At 41.2% G+C, this 27,194-nt stretch overlaps 1 protein-coding gene across 2 annotated transcripts; it reads right to left on the bottom strand.

Moving 5' to 3' along the window:
- On the bottom strand, positions 1-25,237 carry PTGR1 (prostaglandin reductase 1). Of its 2 annotated transcripts, none has more exons than XM_019749543.2 (10): positions 25,069-25,237; positions 23,589-23,704; positions 21,881-21,926; positions 20,170-20,226; positions 14,961-15,128; positions 11,450-11,567; positions 8,721-8,876; positions 6,303-6,411; positions 2,978-3,096; positions 1-290 (listed from the first exon to the last, which is right to left on the bottom strand). In XM_019749543.2, the coding sequence occupies exons 2-10, from the start codon at positions 23,692-23,694 to the stop codon at positions 180-182; spliced, it is 990 nt and encodes a 329-aa protein (XP_019605102.2). In that variant the 5' UTR covers positions 23,695-23,704; positions 25,069-25,237; the 3' UTR covers positions 1-179. The 2 variants fall into 2 exon arrangements, with proteins under 2 accessions (XP_019605102.2, XP_074186928.1); XM_074330827.1 differs by lacking the exon at positions 25,069-25,237 and adding an exon at positions 24,823-24,957.
- Between the last annotated feature and the right edge of the window lie 1,957 nt (positions 25,238-27,194).

The following is a 27,194-nucleotide window of genomic DNA, read 5'->3' on the forward strand; positions in this document are numbered from 1 at the left end:
TTACATACTACTTAAATGTACTTTATTAGGTAGATCAGACTCATTACAATCACTATTTTTAAGATAATGGAGGCAGTATACATTTTTACTAAATGGTAAAATTTAGTAATATTACCATTCAATTTACTTGAAATTAAGTAATCATTGAAATGATTTCTAGATTCCATGTATCACTTTTTTCATGCTTTCACGATGGTTTTCCCCAAATTATCTCCTTTCAGCATTCCCATAAATGCAGCTGGCATGTTGTCAAATCCTTTAATGATGTATTCATTGTACTGGATTTTACCCTGTATCAAAACAAATATAATAGATTGATATCGTATTTTAAATTTATCAGGTACAACATGGGAAACTTGGAACTGTAAGATGGTGGCCTTGTGCTCTGTGAACTTACAGTTATTTTGGACGCATGATCCACATAAACAGTGTACGTAACATTACAGAGTACACATAAGAATTTAATAGTAGGCATCAGATCACAGTTTAAAAATAGAAGTATACAAAGTTTCCTAAGTATACAAAACATAGTTTAATAATGTAATGGTCTCAGAAGAGGTGGAAGTAGATGGAGAAAGGAGCACACTTCTAGAATATTATCTGCTTTCATCCTTCCAATGATGTGGCTTCCTTGCCTCTGGCCCCTGAAGAGGCAGAGCCTGTTCAGGAAATGTAAATATTACCACAGTGCTCTAATAATTTCTCTTCCCTACAAGCCAAGAGTCTTTCAATACATTTAACATTCATTTAGGAGTGTGGGAAGGAAGGGTTCATTTAGTGGGGAAGGTTTTTCATTCTCTTTACTACAAGGCACAGTCTACTAAGTGGAACTAATACACATTTTCCATTTTTTTAAGGGGTCTTATGTGGAGACCTGAGTTACCTGATACCATTTCTCTCCCCCCCCCCCCAATATATTCCAGTGATGTTTAACACCCTTTATGGATTTACGGAGGGACTGTTTGCTTGAAGTCACTCAAGTAAGTGGGGAAGCTGGGATTTGAACCTTTAATTAGAAAGCCCAAGCTCATTCCTGCACTTGAAGAGGCAAAGTACCTGGAAAGGGTTGAAAGCTGTAATCCAGTTTAAAGCTTAAACGTAAAGGAAGAATACTAATATTAAATGATAATAATATGGGAAATTAGGGTATAGGATGTGGGGTATATGCAAACACTCTACTATCTTTGTGATTTTCTGTAAATCTATAACTACTCTAAAATAAAAAGTGTGTTTTTAAAAAGGGGAGGGGTAAGAAAAAAATCAGTAGATGAGAGAGAAATTAGGCCAACACACTAGTTACTTAAAACTATAATTAGGTTCACTTTGTTAGAGGGAGGCGTTAGGGACAGCCACACAGTGCTTTCTTGTTGTCAGCTGTGATCATGGAAGGGCTAGATTCAATTTCACCAACAGGGGCGAAGAGGCTACACACTGGGAACTTAAAAATAATTCAGCTCTTCCCAGTTTCCTGGAAAGAGCCCAGGCTGGCACTCTAAGTGTTAGACTGGGACAAACGCCAACCTCCAGTTGTTGCCAGAGGAGCAGTCTATTTCTTTGAATTGGGAAATGATCATAAAGCCAGGAATTAGGAAGTGTGATACTTTCCCCATAACACACCTTGGTTATTCTGATTTCTGTTGACTAAAACTCTGCATGGTTTTGGTGGGGAAATGATCACAGCCCAGGACGAAAAGATTGGCTTTCTCAAATCTAAAGGCATGGCTGTAAGAAGACTTTCTAATGGAGGAGCTGGAAGAGCCATGGCACAAATACATGCCCCTCTAACGTTCATCCGTTCATTTATTCAGACACTATTCTAGGTGCTGGGGATATATTAGAAAGCAAAATGCATGATAGTTTTGCAAAATGCTGCCCTTATGGAGGTTACAGTCTTGTGGGAGGGAGGTGGAGTATCGTATATATTATGTTAAAAGATTATAATTGCTATAGATAAAAGTAAGATATGGAAAGTCAAGAATGAAGGGGGATTGCAATTTAAAATAGGGTCATTTTAAAAGTTGCCTCATTCAGAAGGCAATTTTTTAGCAAAGATGTGAAGGAGGTGAGAGAATTAAGCAGTGATGGGTGGAGAGGTGAGGGGAGGGATTGGGCAGAGTGAGCAAAGTAAGTCAACACTAAAAAATGGAAGTAGGACGTAATAGGGGTCAGATCATGTGTAGCCTTATTGGTTTTATGCTAAGTGAAAAGGAGAGTTTTACAGGGTTTTGAGCATAAGAATGAAATTGCTTGATTTACGCTTTAAAAGGTCATTCTGGCTGCTGTGTTGGCTGTGTCTGTAGGGGCACAAAAAGTGGGAGACCAGGTAGAGGCTACATCTGGGCTAGAAAAGATGGTGGCCTGGGCCAGGGTGGGAGCAATGGAGGTGGGAGGAGTGGTCAGACTCTGTGTATTCTGAAGGAGGAACCACTAGAATTCCCCAACAGATTAGATATGGGTAGGAAAGAAAGAAAGGAATCAAAGATGATTATAAGGTTTTTGGACTGAGCAACTAGAAGGTTAGCACTGCCTAAACCAAGACGGAGAGGTCTGTATATGGAGCAGGTTTGGCAGGAAAGATCAAAACATTTAATTTTCGACATGTTAAGTTGAAGATGTGTATCACACACCCGAGTGCAGCTGTTGAGCAATCTAGGGCTCAGAGGAGAGATTCAGGCGGGAGACACACATTTATCAGCATACCGATATTTAAATCCATGAGCCTGGATGACCTAACTAAGGGATAGACAGAGAAGAAAAGAGGCCCAATGACCAGTGCTAAAGACTGATGTGCATGTTTAAGAAAGAATGGAAAGAGAGGAACTGCAGACAGTGAGTGTAGACAACACTTCCAGGTATTCTCTTATGAAATGGGGGGCAGTGAGATGCACCTGTATTTGCAGTGGGAATGAAGTCTACAGCGTCAAAAGGGAAGGGTAGCTAGTGCACAATTGGAGGGACTGGCTCTGGAGCCCCTTACCTCGGAGACCCATTTCAGCAAGTCTTTCAGAGCCTTCTGGCGGACATCTCCTTGCCAGCGGTTGACGATGAACCCTTCCATGCGGATTTGCTGGTAGATGATAATTTCTGGGGATGGGCCTATGAAGAGGAGGACGCATTTGGGCAACAGGGTCCCAGGGAGGTGGTCGTGGTGAAAACAAACACTACAACTCACATCACTGTTCTAGTCCTTCCTCTTCTGTTCCCTCCACTCTTTTCTGACCCAATGGGCTGCCCGTAAATCAACATTCACCCTGTGATGGCCCCAAAAGATGTCCATATCCTAATTACCAGAACCTATGAAGACGTTAACATTACATGGCAAAAGGGATTTTGCAGATATGACTCACTTCAGAACCTTGAGATGAGGAGATTAGTGTGTATTATACCAGTGGACCCAATATAACCACAAGGGTTCTTGTAAGGAAAGAGGGAGGCAGAAAAGTCAGGGGGAAAAATATGTGATAATGAAAGCAGAGATCAGAGAGATTTGATGATCTTATGTGCTGGCTTTGAAGATGGAGGAAGGAAGGGGCCATGAGCCAAGAAATGCAGCTTCTAGAAGCTGGAAAAGGCAAGGCAACAAATGCTCTTCTTGAGCCTTCAGAGGGAGCGCAGCCCTGCTGACTCATTTTAGGCTTCTGACCTCCACAACTGTAAGATACTCAATTTGTGTTGTTTTAAGCCACCAAGTTTGTGGTCATTTGCTACAGCAGCAATAGGACACTCACTTGCACAGGCCAGCCAGCCAGGTAGTGTTCATGCCAGAAGCAAGGCCCACCACAAACTTCCCAAATAGTTCAACAGAAAGAGGTCCTGAAGATGCCGTATGAAAACATTTCTGCAGTACTCAAGAATGAAGACGTGCACAGTCCCAACACTTAGCACGTTCTTCTTTATTCCATGGCATAAACCTATCTCATCCTGTTCTCAGAGGAGATGCAGAACAACTAGTGTCCACCCTGGCCTAAGAGCCAACAAGAGTGAAGAGATCAAGAGGCTCGACAACTCCCACACCTGCCCCTGTCCTCGCCATTTCAGGGTACCAAGAGTTAGCGTGAACAGCGGGCCTCATGCTTAGTGTATCAGCATCACGTGGAGGGCTTGTGAAGAGAGATTGCTGGACCCCCACCCCCGATTTCTGTTGTGGAGTAGGCCCCAAGAATTTGTATTTCTAACAGGTTCCCAGGAGATGGTGATGCTGTGAGTCCTGGGCTCACGCTTTGAGAACCACAGGCCTAGAAAAAGCACAAGGCTACCTGGCAGCCTGGAAGGTAGTACTTTTCTGTGTGCAAGAGAAAGGGTTGTATTCATTGCCTGGTTTATTTTCTCAAGGATCTTAAGGGACTAGAAACTGAAAGGAGGACACCTGAACGTTGCCTTCCAAGTTCCAGGAAGTCAGGTCCAGTCAGGGCCAGAAGAGGCAAGGTCTCTTGAGTGGCAGAATCTGGGTTGTTTTTTTTAGCATTTTTGATAACTGGTACCCCTCTCAATACTTTGAAGAAATCAGAGAAATAGGGCTTTTTCCTGAACTAAAAGAAACTGATGCAAAATGAGTGAGACATGAGGGTGACATAAAAGGGTGACACATCCAAATGCTAGATTGGTCTTGCAGAAGAGGTGCTTCTTCAGAAGACCCACACCAGTTATACTCTTTGTGGGTTAAGGACTGGAATCCTCATTTACTCATCTTGGAAGAGGATGAAATACTGTTTCTGGGCTTGTCCACCCTGATGGGAATGTGGGTTTCTTTATTGATAACAACAACAACAAAAATGTGGCATTAAAGTTGGGGTGAATAATTACTAGCCTCTCAGCTGTCCTAACAAGGAAGTATGTTAGAATTTCTGGGGATCAAAGCAGAGTAGAATCCTATCTGATTAACATGGAATGGACAAGGCCAGCCGACATCTCAGAGACCTATCTGAGCAGCTGAACTTCCAAAGAGTAATTGCTAAAAAGACTAGATCAAGTTACGGGATCCAAAATATTTGGCTATATACCTAATTGAACTGTGGTCAAGAAAATGCATCTTGGAGCTTTGCTCAATTGGCAAGCAAAAGATTTCCCATGATTCTAGTGTAGCATCAATTAGAAAAACACAGGTGAAAAAAAGTCCCTAACAATAAGACTGCTGAGTGAACCTAGAATTTCCTTTGAGAAGGTAGTGTCTTTTGTTTTTCACAGCCCAAGAGGGAATCTACAGGTTGTCTTTCCTTAGCCCCTCGCACTCTTGCCCACCTGTCTCAGTGCAGTTGTTTGTTGTTAACTAACAGGGCTAAAAGTTTTCATTTCCATGAGTCAAACCCACCATAAAATGAACAACCAATTTATTTAGTTGCCTAGATCCTGGTGGTAATCTGGAAGATTCCTGTTTGTTGTTCGTTCTCCTTTTATTAGACCACAGATACATCTGGAATCTCACTAACAGTATAGAATTGTTGTAGCAGAAAAAGACTCCATGTGAGCTATTCAGAAGACCTGTCTTTGTTTTGAGTCTGTCACTAGTAGGATTTAAAGAGCCTCTGGTCCTCTCCACCATTCATCTCCCCATCAGTAAAATATGAGGCCTGTACAACATCTCTCAGGGATGGGGATCTAATGAATGTCGTTCTCTAGTTGATATTGCTTTCAGACCTTTGTTGAGTATGGAGGTGGGACAGGGCGGTCTCAGCAGAAGAAAGTGGAGAAGTGGGGGATGAAGGGCATGGGAAGGCACAGAAACAAAATAAGGACAATCAAGGAATGGAGGGGAAATGCATCCTCCTTTCCCTTTTAGTAGAAATTGCCAGTTTGATGACTCATGCCAGGGTGTCCTGCTGCATTAGGAAGCACTGTCCACCACTGACTAAAGGAAATGGCAGCCTGTTTTTCCCTCCAACTACCTCAAGTCCCTCTCTACCCATCCCTACACCCCCAGCAATATCTTGACTATTCTGAAGAACCCTAATATTTTACCAGCTAGACCAAGCAAGGTATTCTGTTTCTAAATCAAATCATGGCTGTCTTTTTACAGCTTTGCAGGAAACAATAGATACAAAACTAAAACTTTTAATAACTCTAAGTGTTTCTTCCGTATTTTCAGATCCTGTTATTTCTAACAAAATCTAATATAAGCTGACTTAACACAAATATATAAGATTATTTACTTTTATTTTAATAAATACTCTTCATCAAGAGTATCAGGAAATATTTTAGATATTTTGATAGTCACTAAAATATTTTTAGTATTTTGATACCATGTCTGTGAATTTTCTCCTTGTATAGTCTTTCTACATCTGTGACCACGTTCATGAGTTGATTACCTGGGGGAAGTGGGCGAGTTCTGTTATATGTAGAGATGGCCCCACATATAGCAACTCTTCCAAATTTCTTCATCTGGGTGATAACAGTGTTTGAAAATTCTCCACCTACCTAAACCGTACAAAAACAAACAAACAAACCCGAAGTTATGTAAACACTAGAAGATTCATTAAGTCACAATCATTTCATATCATTTGTGTTAGCAGCAACAAACTGATTGAATTAGTACAATAATGAAGAAAATTGCAGTTGGAAAAACACATTAGAAACTGGGCATTTCCATTTACTGTAGGAACATAACTTACAAATTTTACTTTATTGTATTGTGAGATTCTCTGATCAGTTCAATAATCTCATTGCCCTACCTAAAAGTATGGGAATGTACTCAAATGGCATGTAAAGAGCAAAGTTGGGGGACTCACATTTTCCGATTTCAAAACTTACTACAAAGTTATATTAATCAAGACAGTGTGAGAACAGAAATATAGACCAATAGAACTAAATTGAGAGTCCAAAAATAAAACGTTTATATTGTGGTCAATTGAATTTTAACAAGACTGCCAAAACAATTCAATAGGAGAAAAAAAAAAATAGCCTTTTCAACAAATGGTGTAGAGCAATTGGATATAGATATCCATGGAAGAGAATGAAATTGGACTCCTTCCTTACACCATATACAAAAATTAACTTAAAAATGCATCATAGACCTAAATGTAAGAGCTAAAACTCTTAAAAGAAAACAAAGGAGTAAATTTTCATGAACTTGGGTAAGGTAGAGCATTAGGACATGACACCAAAAGCCCAAGTGACCAAAGAAAAATTAAGTTGGACTTCATCAAAATTGAAAACTTTTGTGCTTTCAAGGACATCATCAAGAAAGTGAGACACCTTACAGAATAGGAGAAAATATTTGCAAACCATATACAATCAATCCTCATTATTAGTGGGTTCCATATTTGTGAAGTGGACTATTTGCTAAAATTTATTTATAATCCCCAAATCAATACTCACAGAGCTTTCTTTCCCTGGTCATTTGCAGACACGTGCAGAGCAGCGAAAGAGATGCAAAGTTCCCAGCTAAGGTCAAATAGGGCCCCAGCTCTGCCTTCTTTTTTAAGCTCTCACATGGAGATGACCAGAGGGTGAAGACAGTAGGGGGCAATGCAGTGTAGTTCAAAAAGCTCTGGTTCTGCGGCCACTGGATAGGGTACGAATCCCAACTCTGGGAGGGTTAGTTAGTGGGGCAGCCTCAGGCAAGTTACTTAACTCTTCTCTGAATCTCATATTCTCTTATAAAATAAAGAAAATGGAAGCTATAGGGAAAGTTGTTTTTGGAATTTAAGATTGTAATCTATGGGAGATATGTGCTTATATGTACATATTAGTACTTTTGCTACGAGCAATGAATGGTTCAGTGTTTGTGGTGATTTTATAGAATGTAACTACAAGGAATACCAAGAACTGACTGTATCTGATGAGGGCTTGTATCCAGAATGTATAAAGAAGCCTTACAACTGAATAAATAAGAGTTGAAAAGTGGGCAAAGGATTTGAACAGACATTTCTCCAAAGAAGATATTCAAATGGCCAATAAGCACATGAAAAAGATGCTCAATATCATTAGCCATTAAGAAAATGCAGATCAAAACCACAGTGAAATCATCACCTCAAACCCACTAGGGTAGCCATAATCACAATGAAAGATCATAAGTTTTGGTGAAGATGTGGAAATATTGGAACCCTCATATATTGCTGGAGAGAATGTAAAATAGTGCAGCCATTTTGCACAGTAGTTTGGCAGTTCCTCAAAATGATCACATGGAGTTACCATGTGATCCAGCAATTCAACTTGAAGGTGTAGACCCAAGAAAAATGGAAACATATCCACACAAAAACTTGTACATGAATATTCATAACAGCATTATACATTGTATCCAAAAAGTGTAAATAACTCAAATGCCCATCAAATGCCCATCAATTGCTGAATGGATAAATAAAATGTGATGTATCAATACAATGGAATATTGTTTGGCCATAAGAAGGAATGAAGTACTGATACATGCTACAACATGTATGCTATACGATGGATGAATCTTGAAAACATGCTGAGTGTAAGAAGCCTGTTACAAAAGGCCACTTTTGGGGGGCAGTGGGTAGTGACTGCTAATGAGTACAACATTTCATTTTGGGGTGATGAAAATGTTCTAAAACTGATTGTGGTGATGGTTGTACAGTTCTGTGAATATACCAAAAACCAATGAATTATATACTTTAAATAGGTGAATTACATCTCAAAAAAGCTTTTTTTTTAAAAAAAGGCACATGTACTTCTTTATATATTTCAGATGGAAACTCCAGAAGTATATTTGCTTGTATAGTACTTTGTTAGTAAATCAAATATTAAATCTAATTGGTACTTACATTGTCAAAATAACAATCATAACCATCAGGAGAAGCTTTCTTCAAAGTTTCTTCCAAAGACTCTATTGTCTTGTAGTTAAAGGCAAAATCAAATCCAAGCTTTTTAAGGTAGGCAACCTTTTCGTCAGACCCTGCTGTTCCGACAACTTTGCAGCCCTAAATGGGGAGAAAAAGGAAAGCCATGTACAAGCCACAAGTATGGACTAACTCCACCCTCCTAGTCTAGTATGGTCAGGTTTTCCAAGAACACCCTTCTAGGTGCTGAGGCACATACATGAGGATACCATGATGAGCTGAAAGGTCCCAGAAGTGAAATTCGTCCCTGAGCCAGCCTACAACCCAACCATAACTTCAGCTTGCCTCTGATGGCCCAACTGATCCTTTCTAGGTTTATGTGGTTTGCAGGTCACCTCGACCTGCTGGTTTGTCAACATTCATTTGACTCTCATTTCTTTATTTTGGGGCTTCTCTTCCCTTGCAATGATTTGCATGCTATCTCTTGGTGCAGTGGTTCTTTAGACTATTATTCTCAACTCTGGGACTCCTACACAACCCTCCTGATAACTGCCCCCTTGTTTATGATATGGCCCAAAGCATTGGACTAGACACTGCTTAATCAGACAGGAAGTGGAGAGCACTCTGAAAAGCACTTGCAGGATGAGACTAGAGATTATATTGGTACATAGAAAGTAGCTCTTCAGAAAGCTCTCATAATTTGAATGTATCGTGAAGACCAGAATATGAGCCACTGTGCACTTTCAATTGGGGAAAGACCTTTGGGGTCATATATGTATCTGTACAAACAGTGACCGACATACTTTTTCCATTCCTCATGATTCAAGAAAAAACTATTTTGCAAAAGCTCCATCCTTTGTCCTTTTTCCTTCTAATCTTATAATCTCTCACAGGATGATCTCATTTACTCTTATGCTCTCACTGCCTCCTTCATAGAGGTGATTTCCTTAGTGATGAACTCCAGTACATACATGCCTTTCTCCTGAGTGAGTTCCAAATCAGTATTTCCAACAACCTAGAAGAGTCTTCACTTGGATAGCCTGTAGGTACTTCATAATCAATGTGTCTAAAGTGCAGTGTATTCTTTTCCTTGCTTGTTACTTGTTGCTCCTCTGCTATTCTCCATTGTAGTGGAGATAACCACTCAGTTATCCAAATCTGAAACGTGGGTCATAGGATATGCTTTTCCTTCCCTTATTACCCACATCCAATCACCAGCTTTTATTCATTTTTTTTTTAACCAAATATCCTTAAAAGCCGGCTCTGACTTCCAATTGCCACTGTCAGTGCATCACAATTTTCATCTGAATTATTCTAAGAGTCTCCTGATTGGACTTCTTGTCTCTAGTACATTGTCCCTATGAACTATTCTCCTACTAAGGCCAAAGTGATTTCTCTAGAATGCAAAACTAACCATCTTCCTTTAAGGATTAAGCGTGTGCGTACACACATACACACAAAATAGTAAAGAAAAAAGGATTAAGCACACATTTCTTAGCATGGCAGTTTCCAGTGGAATTTCTGAAACAACAGGTTTAAGGGTAAATCCTATCAAACTTTTGAAATAAATATCCCTTATAGTTTTAGTAAAACATTTAAAATTTGAATGTTGGAAATACTACTAATTCATTTTGTATACTCTAGTATAACCCAAAGCTAAACACTGGTAAGTTCAGAACAAAAATCTTTAAACCAAACTCATCTATGAATATAGATGCAAACATTCTATTTACAACGTTATCAAATCAAATCCAAAGGCATAAATCCATAATATACCAGCGGTAAATGAAGCGTATTCCAGAAACGCTTGAATGGTTCAACATTGAAAAATTGATATAATTTATTAACTGCAAAGTAAACCTAATAAATGCTGAATTGGCATTTAATAAAATTCAACATCTATTCCTATTTATTCATTTAAATAAATTTTTCCTGCAGCTTCTGTGGTAGCCTTGTCTCCTATTGGCATTCCAAGCTCCCATCTGTGCTGGACATCAGCCCGAATTCTCGGCTGTTGTTGTAGCCCTGTACTCATCTGTATTCTACCTAACTCTTTCCCTAAGAACTAGGTCCTGATTCGTGCATCCTAGCTTCTGGCAAGGGATCAGCCAAGACAGATGACTTTGGAACATTCCCACTATGTGACACATCCTGACTGTGTCTGAGGTACCTGCTGCCTTATATCCCCACCATCAGATCAGATCTCTGAGCACAGACACCTGCCCAAATCAGAATCAACGTTTCCATGCCCTGGGTATCTCCCAGAAGTTAGTTCCCCGGTCATGACCCCACCGCTCTGGGCTGCCTGCCATAGCCTTTGTAATGGGGCCCTATGGGCAATGCCTTTTGGTTGGCTGCTCTCACATCCCTCCTTCTATTGTTGGGGGCAATCATGAAGAGAGGAGACTAAGCTGTAACAAGAAATGTTCAACAAAAATTATGATAGTAATTACTGCTTACAAACTCACTATTCTAGGTAGAGGCCATTCATGACTTGATGCCTGCAATGTTGTCAAATAATGTTCAGGTCATCTCTGCTACACCATTTTCCTCATTCCCCCCATGTCTCAATCATTCCCAATCTCCAACTTCTAAACAGGATCCACTGGACTAAACTCCCCGAGACGAGGGAAGGTCTGCTGTGTTCACTGCTGCATTCCCAGTGCATACTATGGGTTTTGAGTAAATGTTTGCTACCGGAGGAAGACACTTACCTTGAGCTTAGCTATCTGCCCCACGGCAGAGCCCACTGCTCCTGCTGCTGCATTGACCAGCACTGTTTCTCCACTCTTTGCACCACAGATGTCAAGTAGGCCAAAGTAGGCTGTTAGGCTGAGGAAAGAAAATTAAGGATATGTGGATAGATGTGTTGCTTTTCTCTTTAACTCATTCAGATATACCCCAGAGACCTCAGCAGCCCACTGCCATGCGTCTAGGTAAAAGAAAACAACAGGAAATGAATATTACCAGCCACTAATGGTCCACCTCCTCCTTACCTGCCCTCCAAATAGGAATAAAGATGATGAGAACTAGGGAGGGAATGTAGAGTTGGCTAGAAGGAGGCTGCATCCTCTCCATCACCAGGTCAAGTTTCAGGGGTGAAGGAAAGTAGGGCTCCCTTAAACTTTGGGGATCTAACAATTGAGAGAAAGCTTGTGCCTCATTCCCACGTAAGTTTCCGGGAGCTGGTGTGCTTCATGGGGAAAGCCTACATGTCATCATGGTACCAGCTATCACAGAGCAGATCTAATGGTAGGAGGTGTCTAGGCATGAGAGGGTGAGAGAGAACCACCTTGAGTTTTCCATGGCTCCAAAGGGGTATGGAAGAACTTCTAAAATTGCCCCATCTCACCCCAAGTGGGATGTCAAAGTTAGCTTGTAGGGATAGAACCACTAGGCCTGCAAAGATGCAGCTCAGACAGTACTGATGGGGATTGACTGGGTGAAGAAACCATCGCACCTCAGTGGATTGCCAGCTTAGAAAGGGATGTGGCTGAGGACACAATGGAAAAAGTGACACTTAGAGCGGGAGCGCAGCCTAAGACTAAGACAGATCAAGATCAAGAAGTTGTTGTCCCTGCTCTATTGATACTGAATTTGCATTATTAGCCCTTGGAGCTTTGTAGCAACTCTAGGGAGAAGATAAAGGAAAATCTGAGTTTGAAACCTGAAATGATGTGAGAAATCACTGAGTTCAACTGAGGTTTTATTTTACTACACCAGCCAAAATGAGCACTTGAAATAGAAGTAAAGTACAGTAGTAAACAAATTTTAAGTTATATTTTTGCACTCCTGAGTCTGAGCCAATGAAATCCATATCCATTATAGTGATTGTTAAGCCACTTGCAAAATTTCAAATTCATGTAAAGTTATTTCTATATAAAACAAACTACATGTTGGCATAACTTAAACTTACTTAGCCTCTGACTACATTTGGGGGGTCCATGAGAGTTGAGCATTGAAAGGAAAGTAGTGAGAGGAATAGGCAACACTTTTTCTAAGGACCCAAATATCAAATAATCCCTTAACCCAGTGTTTTTCAAAAGATGGCTGGAGCACCACCTGCCTCAGAATCACCTGGAGTGTATATTAAAAATTTAGATTCCCAGGCCCCACCCCACACCCAATGATTCAGAAATGCTAGGATGTGGAAATCTGAATTTTAATAAGACTCCAAGTAATTCGTCTGAATACTAGCAACTGAGAACCACCCCCTTAATAAATGCTGATACGAGAGCGTGCTAGGCAAGTTAGCCTCATGCCAGAAGAGAAGCAGAGGGTATATTTTCTGGTTGTGTCATTCCACCCATGACAACCAGAATCCCCCTTCTCCCAACCTACCTTCTAGGTATTTCCAGAATCAGCTTTCAATTAGACATAGTGACCTAAGATACATAAGGCCTTTCCCAAACATCACCTCTTTGAAACAATAAGATGAAGATAAGATGGAAAAGCCAATAGCAAAGAAATTCTAGAGGGAAATTAAAGGCATACTTTGGACTAAGCAGCGCTTAACAGAATCAACAGGCTGGAGAGCAAAACACATGAATTCTTCCAGCTCAACAGAGAAAAGAGAGAGGTCCTATTGAAGGAAATGATGCTGTACTTCGGGTGAATGTTAAATCTGTGGAGCTTGGATAACTGAAAGACACCCCTAAGTTTTACTTCTTGTATAGTCCATAGCAGAAGTCCCAGCATTCTTGAAGGGTTGACTTACACCATTGACAAGTGCTCATAATGGCAGGAATTCTCAAAGAATGGGGGTCGTGTCACTAGAGGAAGCCAGAAACAGGTATAGCATAACTCCTCTCCCTCAATCATTGAGAACAACTGGGATAAAGTTGACTGAAGTAAAAGTACACTCCTTAGGGGTTTGGAACAGGTGAATAAGGGATGTGTACAAGTGAATAAATTATCTTCTGTTTTAGGAGTCAAGATCTCCTAATATTTTGCAAATTACTTTCCCACCAGCTAAGTCACAGGAGACTTGTTCTGAGGTTTCCTCGTGTCTCCCTTCGCCCCTGCGCTCCGACACCTGGCTCGGATGGGTGGCATAACAAGGTGGGAGGGAGAGCTCGCACTAGTAGAGGTACAGGGCAGGCAGGAAAGATGGGAAGTGCTGAAATTCTGTTTAGTGCCCACTCATTTAATGCAATAAGGTTATTACGCATCCTTTAATTTCACATGGATGTCTCTTGGCTGTAGCAATTCCGAGGGGTTCAAATTCTGAGTGGAATATGAACTTGGGGTGCATGGGATAGGTTTTTGTTACAGGCTGATTGTTTGAGGATATATATTTCCATTTCATTCTTTAGAAATCCTTCGATGTGTGAAAAAGAAAATGGGAGGGAGGATGGGAAAAGAAGGAAGGAAGGAGGGAAGGAAGGAAGGAAGAAAAGAAGGAAGGAAGGAAAGAAGGAAGGAAGGAAGGAAGGAAGGAAGGAAGGAAGGAAGGAAGGAAGGAAGGAAAAGATCACACAACTTAATGAAAGAATGGCAATAAATGAATTCCAGACTAGGAAAGTTTGGAGGCCTCCAAAAGGCATCCAATTTACCTTGTTTCTCCAGGGCATAAAAGGGAACTTGAGGTCCAAAGTGTAGCTGGGACCTGGAGAGTAGATACAGGATGACCTGACTAGGAGTCTTCCTGAGGGATAGGAAGAACTTCCTGAGGCCAAGAGGCACTTGAGGATTTGAAATCTGTGCCAAGCTGAGTGACTGACTGGACAACCATACTTTTGATTCATCTCAGTTATTTAAACTTTAGGTTCTCTTACCTCTCGGGAAACTCAGATGTGGATACGGAAAGGTGAAGAAGGATACAGATACAGAAAAGCCAACATAGATTGAACTCTTTCCCTTTTTAAATTCTGAAATGGAGGCAGAGATGAGTGATGAATGAAGCTAAGGCCCTCCCAGGGACAGGAGGAGGTGGTGCCTTTGTGTCACCATTTGCCAGCTGCTTGAGAGGGATCACACCCCATGTTGCTTCTCATTGCCGCTTTCTCTTTGTACCTTAGGATCTCTGGCCTGATTATCTCTCTTTCCTTCATTCCCAAGGTTAACTCTAGCCCATTCTTCTTTCCTTCTTCCCACCATCTTCTCTCATCAGCCCCTATAAGAAGAGCCTATAATGTCTTCTTATTGACCAAGTTCTGGACAAATCATTTTGGAAATCCAGAGTGTCAGGCATTCAAACAAATGAAATACACCCACAAAACTCACCCTGTCATGCCAACAATTCCCAGCATCAGAGACAGTGGTAAGGTGTCTGGCCACTCTGCAGGCATCTTTTCCAGTTCTTTTCCATCAGAAATGGAATGTGTTGTCCAGCCCGAAGACGCCAATACAATAGTTCCTATTGGGAAGGCCGAGTTTTTACTTTCCACAACTCTGAAAGATAAAGCACACGAAGATATGTGAAACCTCTTCCTTTTCAAGGGAGTTGGGACGCTCTGCACTAGATGTACACAAAGAGCACTGAGGTTGATATTCTATGACTAAATACCCTACCCACATCTTTCCATCTTAATTCTTAGCCACTGGTCTCTCCTCCTCCTCGAGGAAAAATATGGGCCATCAGAGAGGAACTCTTTCAACTGGTCCAGCATCTGTCTCTGTTCTAACCCACTTTCCTTCTCTCTTAGAGGTGTCCATCCTCTGTCTCAAAGTGTCCTGAACACCAGCCTCTTCTGTTCTTCAGGGTTCACCCTCCATCTCTTAGCCCCTCCTCTCTCCTGAATCTTTAACATTTTTCTCTCTACTGTCCCTTCCCCTCAGCATATATGTATGGTCACCTCCACTATTTTATAATCCCATCTTCTCCCTACCTCCTCCATCTCTCTCCTGCCTTTTGCAGCTGAACTTCTTCACTTCCCATTTACTTGGTAACCCAACGCAACCTACCTTCTACCCCCAGTACTCCACTAAAGTCACAACACTCCCTTATTGCAAAATCCAGTGGACACTCTCCATTCATTATCTGAATGTACCTTTTCACTGTATTCCACACTCTGGGTCACCCAAAACTCTTCCTCATCAGTTTCCAGGGTACCGATTTCTCCACACGTTTTACCTCTCCCTCTAAACTGCTTCTTATCGGTCTCATTTGCTGATTCCCTTTCTTCCATCTTTTCCTACTTTTACCATTCTTTACTGTCTCCCTCCCATCATAAAATATAACATACATTTATTACAGAAAACTTGAAACATGTAAAATAAAAATATCAGTTCCAATCCCACAATACAAAGATAACTGATAATATTTTGATGTGCTTTATGGCAACCTTAATGACATATTTTTATTTTTTATTATTTTTTTGGAATGGAAGAAATAAAACTATCTTTATTCACAGGCCACATGATTATCTATATAGAAAATTCTTCAGAATCTACCAAAAAAAAAAAAGCCTCTAGTGATTAAATTGAGCAAGATTGTAGCATGCAAGACTAATATACAAAAATGACTTGTATTTCTAAATACTAACAATAAACAATCAGAAATTCTCATTTAAAAAGCAGTACTTACAATAGTGTTAAACAGGGATAATTTGACTCCCCCCCACACCCAAAATGTGCAAACCTGTATGTTGAAAACTATAAAACATTGCTGACTGAAATTAAAGAAGACCTAAATAAGTAGTGTATATACTATGCTAATGGATCAGAAAACTCAATACTATTAAGACGTCAGTTATCCTATACATCGGCAGTACCCTAAAACATTAAATATACACCTCCCGTGTGACTCAGCCATTCCACTCCTAGTCCAGAGAAATGAAAGCATATGTCCACACAGAAACCTGCACATGAATGTTCCTAACAGCTTTCTTTGTAATAGCCCCAAACTGGTAGCAACCCAAATCCACCAAAAGATAAATAGCTAAACCAGGGAATACAATGAAATACTAGTCTGCAATAAAAACAATGAGCTAGTGATACTTGCTATCACATGAATCAATCTCAAAATGGATATGCTGAGTGGGAAAAAAAAAGACAGCAGACAAAAACAGGCATATACTGTATGATTCTACTTATATAAAATTCTAGAAATTGTAAACTAATCTGTAGTGACAGAAAGCAAATTAGTGGTTGCCAGGAGATGGGAGTGCATGTGGGGAGGCGTGGGAAGGATGGTTTACAAAGGGACAGGGGAACACTTTTGAGGTTGGTGAATATGTTATCTTCATTGTTATTGTGATTTCACAGGTGTATTATTTATACCAATTTACATCAATTATACCTTACATAACTTACAATTATGTAAAGGGTTTCATATGAAGGAGGAGGGAGAGAGAGATGACACTGAATTATAAGAGTCAGTAAATTCAGAATGATACTTGTGGTGGTAATAAACAAAAAAAGAAACATTTTAGGCAGAGATGCAGCATAGACAAAGCTAGGAAGAGCATCCTGTATTTGAAGAACCAGAATGAGACCAGCTGGAGTTCAAGTTTAGTGAGCAAGATGTAGAGTGACAGAGTTTGATGCTGTTGAGACATACAAGGGCCACATCATGATGGATAAATACTGAAGGACATAGGTAGTAAGGATATTGCATGTTGGCTAAAGACAATAAAACCCATTGAAGTTTAAGTGTAGGAGGGACATTATCCAACTTTACATTTTTAAAGGATACCCTCTGGCTTCAGTATGAAAAATGGATTGGAAGGGGGAAAGCTTGGATATAACTTAATGACATATTTTTAAATATACATATATATTTACATAATTGAAGTAATTTTATGTTTTGTAACCTAATTTTTCTCTCTCAAGATTATACTAGTCTATATCACTTGTACTTCTTCTCATGTTAGTAAGAATCCTTTAAAAACTACAAATGAATTTAATTATTTCCCCATTATTAGACATTTAGACTATTTCCAGTATTTTTCCTAATAAAAATTACACTTCAATTAATATTTATAAATATGACTTTATTAGTTTCTTAGGCAATATTTCTATCAATGGAGTTACTAGGTCAAAGAGTTATTAAAACATTTGTGGGCCAGCCCGGTGGCTCAGGTGGTTGGAGCACCATGCTCCTAACGCCAAGTTCGCCAGCTTGATTCCCACATGGGCCAGTGAGCTGCACCCTCTACAGCTAAGATTGTGAACAACAGCTCTCCCTGGAGGTGGGCTGCGATGGGCTGCTGTGAGGTGCCGTGAGGTGCCACGGGCTGCTGAGTGCTGCTGTGTGCTGCCATGAGCAGCCGGTGGCCAGCGTGTGTGGCCGACAGCCGGCAAGAGCTGCCATGAGTGTGAGCAGCCGAGAGCTGTGTCCTACACAACTACACTGAGAAACAACGGCTTGAACTGGAGTGGGGGGGGGAGGCAGAAGAAAGGGGAAAAAATTTGTAATTGCTGCTGTATTGCCAAATTCCTTTCTAGAAGGTTATGCCAACTTTTGCTTCCACCCTTAATGTATGACAGTATCATAACAACATTTCCATCACTGGGTATTATCTAAACAAACAAACAAACAACTTCACCAATTCAGCAAACACAAATACATATTCATTTCTATGATTATTAGCAAGAAATGTGTAAGACCTACATGAAGAAAACTGTTAATAGTCCATAAGACAAAAATGGATAAATGGAAAGATATACCTTGTGCTGGAGATATCGTAAAGATACCAGTTCTCTCTAAATGAATCTATAGTCATTGAAATCCCAATAAAAATCCAGATAAGATTTCAATAAATGGTAAACTTGACAGTCATTTGGATATAAACACTTCAGCCCTTATTCCAAAATAAAAATTCAACATGACTCAAAGATTTAAATGTGAAAAATTAAAGTATAAAATGCTAGAAGAAAACACGAACAAACATTTTAGCCATTTTGGAGGGGAGAATGCCTTTCTCATCATGCAGTGAAACCAAGAAGCCATAATTACAAATATCAATAATGTTATAACATAAACATTTTAGACTATAATTGAACACAGGAGAAAGATAAAGACCCAAACAAACATTTGCAAAAGTAATATTCCTAACATATGAGAAGCTTTTACAAATCAATATAAAAAATGAAAAGACCTAAAGGAAATGGGCAAAGGACATAAACAGATAATTTCCAGAAGAAATTGATCATTAATTTACAAAAAGAACATCACTAACAATGAAAGAAATGCAAATTTAAGCATGAAGTATCAACATATTCATCTCCGATTGCCAAGGCTGATGATAAGCAATGGGCATAGAGGTATGTGGGACACAGGTTCGCTAATACACTAGTTGTGGGAGTGGATACCCATACAACTGTTTGGAAGAGCAATTTATCATCATCTCTTCAAATTAAAATCATGCATCTCCTTTGATCTAGAATTTATACTTCTGGAAACTTAACGTAAAGCAGTATTCATCCAAGTGGGCAAAGAAAACCCAGACACACACACACACACACACACACACACACACACACACAAATGCATACATATTCTTTGCAGAACTATTTGTAGTAAAAAATTGGAAATAGTCATCAGTACTAGATTAGTTAAAAGGCAGATAACAATGAAATAATTTACAGCCATTAAAAGATAGGTAGTATATTTATATACTATCAGCAAAAGATATCCATAACATATTAAGTGAGAAAAAGCAATTTGTTGAAGGGCATTTAATCCAATTTTTTAAAAGTGTGAAGATTATTCTGTACTGAACAATTTTTGAAATAATACATTAACAACAGTCATCTCTAAGGCTCAGATGATGCGGAAACTTTCAGTTTCCAAGATGCATTTTTTTTTTAAATTTGAATTTTTACGATAATCATGAACTGGATGAATACAATTTTTCCCCCCCTTTTTCTGCCCTCCCCCCCAACCCTACTCTGGTTCAAGTCATTGTTTTGTAGGACACAGCTCCCTGGCCCATGCTGGTATTATGAGCCTTGTACTCCCCCTGGCTGAGGCAGTGGGTCAGCCGCTCACAGCAGTTCACGGCAGCTCATGGCAGCTCTTGCCGGCTGCCCGCCACTCATGCTGGCAGCACATGGTAGCCCATGGCAGACATGGCAGCCCACTGGCCGACCTCCGGCTGCTCACAGCAGCCCAGCTCCAGGGAGTGCTGTTGTTCACAATCTTAGCTGTAGAGGGCGCAGCTCACTGGCCCATGTGGGAATTGAACCTGTGACCTAGGCGTTAGAAGCTCGGCGCTCCAACCACCTGAGCCACCGGGCTGGTCCGAATATAATTTTTTTACTAATTAAAAGTAAGGATAGCAAAGTGAAGTTGAAATGATGACAATTTCACAGCCTTTCCTCCCTCCCAATTAGGTGAAGAAAGGCAGATTTCCCAAGTTGCTTCCAACATCGATGAGGGAAACACATAGGCTGAAGAAATTGTAGGAGCAATGGACAGAGATAGGACCTGACGAAAGGTAAAGGTGAGAACTATTTTCCAAACCCTGGGACAAATTGAAATAAGTACCTGGCCACTTGCTGTCCCATCATCGTATCACCCTCCTTCAAACTTTTGGCCACCACTCTGGAAAAAAAAAAAAAATCGTGCTTAATACATAAGTGTATCTGGAGAAAACTGTCTTGGGTTTCAAGCCAAATGGAAAACCGCTAGGGAAGTGTGTGCAGAAATGAAACTCAGACTCATGAGGGCAGTACAACTGGGTGAAATGTAGGACACTCTTAGAGGTAGTTCTGCTCTGTGACCCCAAAGAAGCATTCTGATATTTTTCTAAGAAATGAACACGAGAAACTTACCACAATGCTCCATCGTGGATGAGTTTCTACCAACGACTTTCAAAACATAATCCAGGTACCACTGGGTGCTTGTTACCTCAAGCACTAACTGTAATGTTGTAGTTTATAAGAAGAAATATATATTTGGTCTATGTCCTCGTCTGTTTTTGGGGGGCAGGGGGCACAAACCTCCTAAAACTCTTGGAATTTCCTAAGTAGTGGAGCATTGAAGGTGTCTTTTGTTATGTTAAGAAGGTGACTTGGAAAGAATGTCTACCTAAGGATCATGGCTGGTTGCCAGGAGAACCAACCTTGTGAGTAGAGGATTGGAACTTGCAGTCCCATCCACACCCTTGATATCCCAGAAAGGGAGAGGAGCTAGAGGTTAAGTCAGTTGCCAATGGCCAATGTTTTGATCAGACATGCTTATGTAATGAAGCCTCCATAAAAATCCAAAAGTACAGTGTTCAGAGAACTTCTGTGTTGGTGAACACATGGAGATACGGGGAGTGGTGCCCCTGGAGAAGACATGGAAGCTCCGAGCCCTTTCCTCATCTCTTGCCCTGTGCATCTCTTCCATCTGGCTGTCCTTAAGTTATAGCCTTTTACAACAAACCAGTGACTTAGTGAGTAAACTGGTTTTCTGAATTCTGAGTTGCTCTAGCTAATTAATTGAACACAAGGAGGGGGTTGTTAGAACCTCCCCCTCTATAGCTGGTTGGTCAGAAGCACAGGTAACAACCTGGATTTGCAATTGGTGCCTGAAGCGGGGTGGACAGTCTTTAGGACTGAGCCTTTAGTCTTTGGGATCTCACATCATCTCCAGGTAGATAGTGTCAGAATTGAGTTGAATTGTAGGACACTCAGCTGGTGTCTTAGCTTTGAATCTCTATCAACCTGCTATGTAAAAAATTATTGTAAGCAATGATAACTATATTATTTACCTAGGCAAAAAATTACTGAGGAGTTAGTGGCCCATGAAGGCTTTTATTCTCTCCCCTTCCAGAGGTGTTTACTGAGTACACATGTTTGAATCAGCTGAAGATCACCTAAATTAAACGTACACAGGTAAATGGAAGGCAAGAAAATCTAATTTTAGCTTTAGCATTTTCCTCTACTCAAATTGTTTGCCAATAGTGAAATGGATAAATTGGAGTTTGGCTTCGTTTTTCTTCTAATTTTTCTGGAATCAATTCTGGAGAGCAATCAGAGGCAAACTGTGGACATTAAGAGAAGAGATGATGGTAAAAGAAAGGGGCCAGAGTAATTCCTCAGCAAGCTTCAGGCCTTTGCCAGCAAGGGATGAGCATCCACAAATTCCATCACTGATATTGTACTGGGAGATCAGGGGAAAATGACTATTTTAATCAGATATTTTAAAAGATGACCTACTTCAAAATAGGGTCTAACATACAATGTAAAAATTTTTAGGAGGAAAACAGTACCTCATGTAAGGATCCACGGTAAGGAACAAAGCTTCCAGCAGGACCTCTACAAAACAAAGCATTCCGTAGGCAATTATAAAGTCAAGGCCTGATGTCTTTGTTGACTTTGGCATTCTAAATAAACAGATAATCTTTCTACTTCCAGGTTACCCTCTCATCTGTGCTTTCTACCATGTTTCCCTGAAAATAAGACCTAGCCGGATAACCAGCTCTAATGCGTCTTTTGGAGCAAAAATTAATATAAGACAAGGTTTATTTTACTATAAGACCCGGTCTTATAGTATATATAGATAATATTATATTATATGTAGTATATATAATATAAGACGAGGTCTTATATTAATTTTTGCTCCAAAAGACGCATTAGAGCTGATTGTCTGACTAGGTCTTATTTTCGGGGAAACACAGTACTGAGCAGACAAGAGGACTCTCACATTTGGGCCAGGCCAGTTGTTGTTCTGCTTTTTCATCATCATCATCATCATCACCCTTATTTACTCAGGACTCCATGCTTTTCATGGATTATTTCATATGATATTCTCAACAATTATTGTTTCCATTTTATTTAAGCTTAGGTTAAGTAACCTGCCCCAGACCACATTTGTAACCACTATGTTGCAGTGCCCACATAGAGTTTCATTACCAGTTCCAGTCAGTATTAAAGAATATGCATGTTGCTGGAGTGACCCTTATGCACACATTCTCTGGAGTTTTGAAGCTGAGTCCTGGCTATCCCAGTTTAGATAGGACTGATAACTTTGCCATGCTACTTGATCGCATGCCCTCTTCGCAAAACTTGCCTACCTGTAAACACCCCTTTATAGACACTCCTTATAGTCTGCTCTACAAAGCTAATCTCCAAACATGTCATGAAGTGTGTTTCTGTTTCTCTCCCTTAGATTTCTTAAGGTTTGCCTTGCTGCTTCCCTCCCCCCAAGTAGATGGGAGGCTCCTCAGGGAAGGATGAGGGTTTTCCCCTCCTTGTCTGTTCACAGGGATAGTCTGAGCTCTGCACACAGCTGTTCGGGCAGTGCTACCCCACTGTCATCATCGAGCTCACCAGGACAGAGAGGAAATCCTCCCCATGGTCTGGTCAAAGTCACGAAGAATAATGCACCCACGAATGAGTTTCAATTACCAACATGACATTAAGGCTTCACATAGAGAACTTCGAAAACGTCTCTGTGGCAGATTATGAAATGGCCACAGATACCTCCCATCTCGGAGTGTGGGCCTCTTGGCCACTCCTCCCATCAAGAAGTCTATTTCCCTCTTCTTGATCTGGGCTTGGCTCTGTGACTTGCTTTGACACGTTTACTGGCAAATGTGATACAAGTAGAGGTTTGAAAAGTACTTGCACAATGGAGCTTGCCAATTCCTGCTGCCCTAGGTCCAGCAGACCACTGTGAAAATAAAAAGCTCAAACTAGCCTGCTAAAATTGACCACCCAGAAGAGAACTGAGGCACACACCTCAGCAGAAAGCCTGCTAACCACCAGACGTCAGTGAGGCCCATTCTAGATTAACCATTTAGCCCAGATGAAACCGACAGAAGAACCAACTTAACTCAGTCCAAATTGCCAACCTACAGAATTGTGTACTAACAAATGATTGTTGTTCAAAGTCACTAAATTTTGGGGTAGTTTGTTATGCAACAAAGTCGATCTGATACAGTCTCTAGCAACTCAAATTTTATGAATATGACTTACCTCCATTTTTTAAGGGTGGGAGTTCAACTGTCTTCAACTCAAAGTTACTATTTGTAGGGTTGCCTTCAAAGTGCTTCTTCAGGGTCCAGCTCTTAGCATGAACCATCCTGAAGCTCCTAGAACATAGTAAACGTAGTCAACTGCCATGAAGTGACTGGATTGTTATGGCTCCCTAACCATTGCACTAAGGCCAGACAGTAGGGTCTATTCATAATCTACTTCTCATCATTATCATCTAGCATCCATCACATTTATTTAGTATTTACTATATTTCTGTTTCTGTGCTAAACACTTTATATGCATCACCTCATCTTATCCTCATAACTTCCCTATAAGATAGGCATTATTATCATTGCCAGTATACAGGCGAAAATTGAGGCTTCCTCAGAAATCTTCAAGACCATGGAAAATGTAAACCAACACAGAAATTCTTCCCAGGCATCGCTAGGGTTTCTCTAGGGCACTGAACAGCTATCCGGCATGCAAATACTCCGTTTCTCACCGCAAGTGAAGCGAATCCTAAGAAATAGCGTCAAACACAAAGACTCAACCAAGAATCCCTGCACATCTTTCAGATGGATAGAACAACGCGTTCTAAGATAGTCTCAAAAACACCTGAGCGCCACCGGGTGGCGCTGCTGCTCCGCCCCATTTTCAGGACGAGTTTTCTTTGGCACCAAAGGTGAACTCCAGGATTTGTGTTTAAACTTGTCTCCACACAAAACCCTAAAATGATTCAACTACTCTGAATACTTCTGCATCACGTGGGAACCGCGCCGTCCCCACGAGTGAATCGGCTGCTGCCCGCAGCCGCTGGCGATTTCACTTAGTCCCCGACCAATGCTGTGCCCTCAGGAGAGAGGACACTTGTGGCTTGGAGGGGAACACTTCCGCAAGTGGAGGGGTCGGGGCGGTTGGATCCGCAGCCCTGCTGTTCCTTCTTGTTTCTTTTCCCAAAAAGGCAGCCGCTGCGAATTCTGAAAAGGCCAAGTGTCCAGAAGCCCCTGGGAACAGCCTGGCCTCAGAGGCAGGAGTGGTTCAGGGAGAGTCCCAAGGACCGGAAAAAGGGGCCAGATGTAGTGCTCAGTCCAGACACCGTCTCAGCCTCCCACCTCCTCGCCCCGCGCACGCCCGTGCCTATTAACGGAATTCCGACCCCTGCCTTCCTTTCCCTCTTGTCCCTCTTTTGCAGTCCCTCAAGTTCCTTGGCCAGTCCCTTTCCCGGAGCAGGCACCTATGGGCTGCAGCCGAAAGGCATCCAGGCCATGCCCTTCCCTTCCAGCACCCGTCTCCGATCTCTCCAAGAACCCGCGGGGACCGGAGGCATCAGGACATCTGCTTTCAGTTTCCTCCCAGTGCAAGACCCAGAGGTTATTCAGCATAAGCAGAGGGAGAACAACGCGTAAACGCTCCGCAAAGGCGTGTGTAGGAACTCAGGAGGGGAAAAAAAAGTGGGACTGGGGTGAGGATGCGTACTTACAAGAGTCCGCGGGTTCCACTTCTTAGACAAGGAGTTTGGGATTACGCACTGGAGCACCCAGGATTTATGGACGGTCCCAGAGAGGGTGGGGCTTCCCCAGGGCGGAGCTGCTCCTGGAAGTGTGGGAGTCCAGGCCCAGAGAGGTTCACAGGAGCGCAAATCACGGAATGTGTGTGTGTGTGTGTGTGTGTGTGTGTGTGTGTGTGTGTGTAAGGGGTGCTTCCAATAGTAAAAGCCCCCTATCAGAGCCCTGCCCGGATGTTACTGTACCTGCACCAGTATCCTAACTGGGAACCGGGCAGAATGATGCAGCATTGGGGGGGTGGGGGTGGCGGACGGGGTGTCGGGCGGGGGGACTCCGCCCTCAGGCAGGGAGGTGCAAAGGCAGGGTCTCCCAGGGGCCACAGCCTGGGGCCTAGTCCAGTGCTGGCTCTGGTGCCTCACTGGAGTTAGCCCCGCAGCTTGTCTGGCACCCACATCTCCACCCCGGTGCCTGCGCACCGGCCCCCTGCCCACTGGACCTCAGTTTGCTTGGTGAACACCTGTTTACTTTTCAGGAGCCAATTCAATAAACTATCCTCTTTTTAAAACTCTTTGCCTCTCCTGGGTCCGTGTTTCCATTCTTTGGTGTCACGAGACACCATCCCGGCACTCACTCACTCAAAATTCCCCTACATCGTTTGGGGACTCTCAGAGAAATATTCCTATGACATTCCTGCCTGGAATGTGGAGGTGCTGCCTGGTGGTGCAACAAATATTATGTGACCACGGAGAAGAAAGCCACTGACTACAGATGGCAGTAGAAGAAGAGAAAAGCCTGTGGGGTGAAAATTTCCAAAGCTCACTTGGTACATGTGGAGTGGATTTAAGGGAAACATCTGCAATTAATCCTAACAGTCCAGGGAAGCACTTATTATTACCTTCCTCAAAGCCTCAGGAAACTGAAGTTCTAAGAGGTTAAAAAAAAACACACACACAAAAAAACACACAAAAAAACAAAAAAAACGTAGAAAAGATCACATAGCTACCTAGAAGCAGGGTTGAGATTTGAATCTGAATTAACATGCTCTAGAGCCCTGTACTTTTCACTGTTCCATTTTACCTACCAATACAGGTGAGATGGAGTCCTCTTATAGAGAAGAACAAATTTAGGAAAGGTCATATTTATGGGATATCTGTAAACTACTTACCAGTCATGTTATTTCTGACACACAAATATGCTGAATGTCTTGGAATGTTCCTTTCTCATCCTGGCTTCCCCTCTTCGTCTGTCCTCCCACCCTCCTATCCACTTTGCTAGTGTCTGATGTCGTTCAATGGCAGGACATTTTTCTACCTCATGATGGCTGGAGCTGAGACTGGAACAGAGAAAATACAAGATGAACCTGAAACATCTTTTAGTATGTAAGAAAGTTTACAAAGTACGATGGGGCACAAAAAGGGATAGGGGAATGTCAAAAGGACATAGGCAAGCCATCTTAAAGGAGTTTCCGTTGACCAAATCTAAGACAATTTGAACACCAAAATGAGTAATAAAATTAACATATTAGCATCCATACATTAACAACAATTAGTATGTTAATGGAGTCAACAAATTTTATCACCCATAAAATAAGTTACGATGAGTTCATAAGTGTAGAGAGAAGGAAAACATCTTCCTTAATTAGAATGTCAACTAATAAATGTAGACGGAATGATAGAATTAGAATGTCACCATTTTGCAACCATCAGATTAATAACTGATTCAGGCAAAAATCATGGAAGCTAAAATACGTAGGTGAAATTTTGATGAGGAACAGAATAACTCTAAAAGTATCTCCTCACAAATTATTTATTAAAGGGAAAAAAAAGGTAACTTACAGTGGAAAAACCTGACAGACAAATGGTCAAAGTCAACATCATTCGTAATGAAACAGATATTCTCTTGTGTTTTCTGATATTATGCATTGAAAAGGACACAACATCAATTATGTGTTATCCTGACAGAAATGCATAACCTGGATTTAATCATAAGGATATATCAGAAAAACTCAAATTGAAGGACCTTCTAGAAAATAAGTAGCTTGTACTCTTCAAAAGCGTCAAGCTCGTGTACGTCAAGGAAAGACTGAGGAACTGTTCTAGCT

The sequence above is a fragment of the Rhinolophus sinicus genome, linkage group LG04 (assembly GCF_036562045.2).
Source record: "Rhinolophus sinicus isolate RSC01 linkage group LG04, ASM3656204v1, whole genome shotgun sequence".
NCBI lineage: Eukaryota > Metazoa > Chordata > Mammalia > Chiroptera > Rhinolophidae > Rhinolophus > Rhinolophus sinicus.

Coding starts and splice junctions, on each gene's coding strand:
- PTGR1 (XM_019749543.2), bottom strand. CDS start 23,694: ATGGTTCATGCTAAGAGCTGGACCCTGAAGAAGCACTTTGAAGGCAAC. Junction 21,927..23,588: donor CCCACCCTTAAAAAATGGAG/GTAAGTCATATT, acceptor TTTGTTTTGTAG/AGGTCCTGCTGGAAGCTTTG. Junction 291..2,977: donor TGCTGAAATGGGTCTCCGAG/GTAAGGGGCTCC, acceptor GTTTTGATACAG/GGTAAAATCCAGTACAATGA.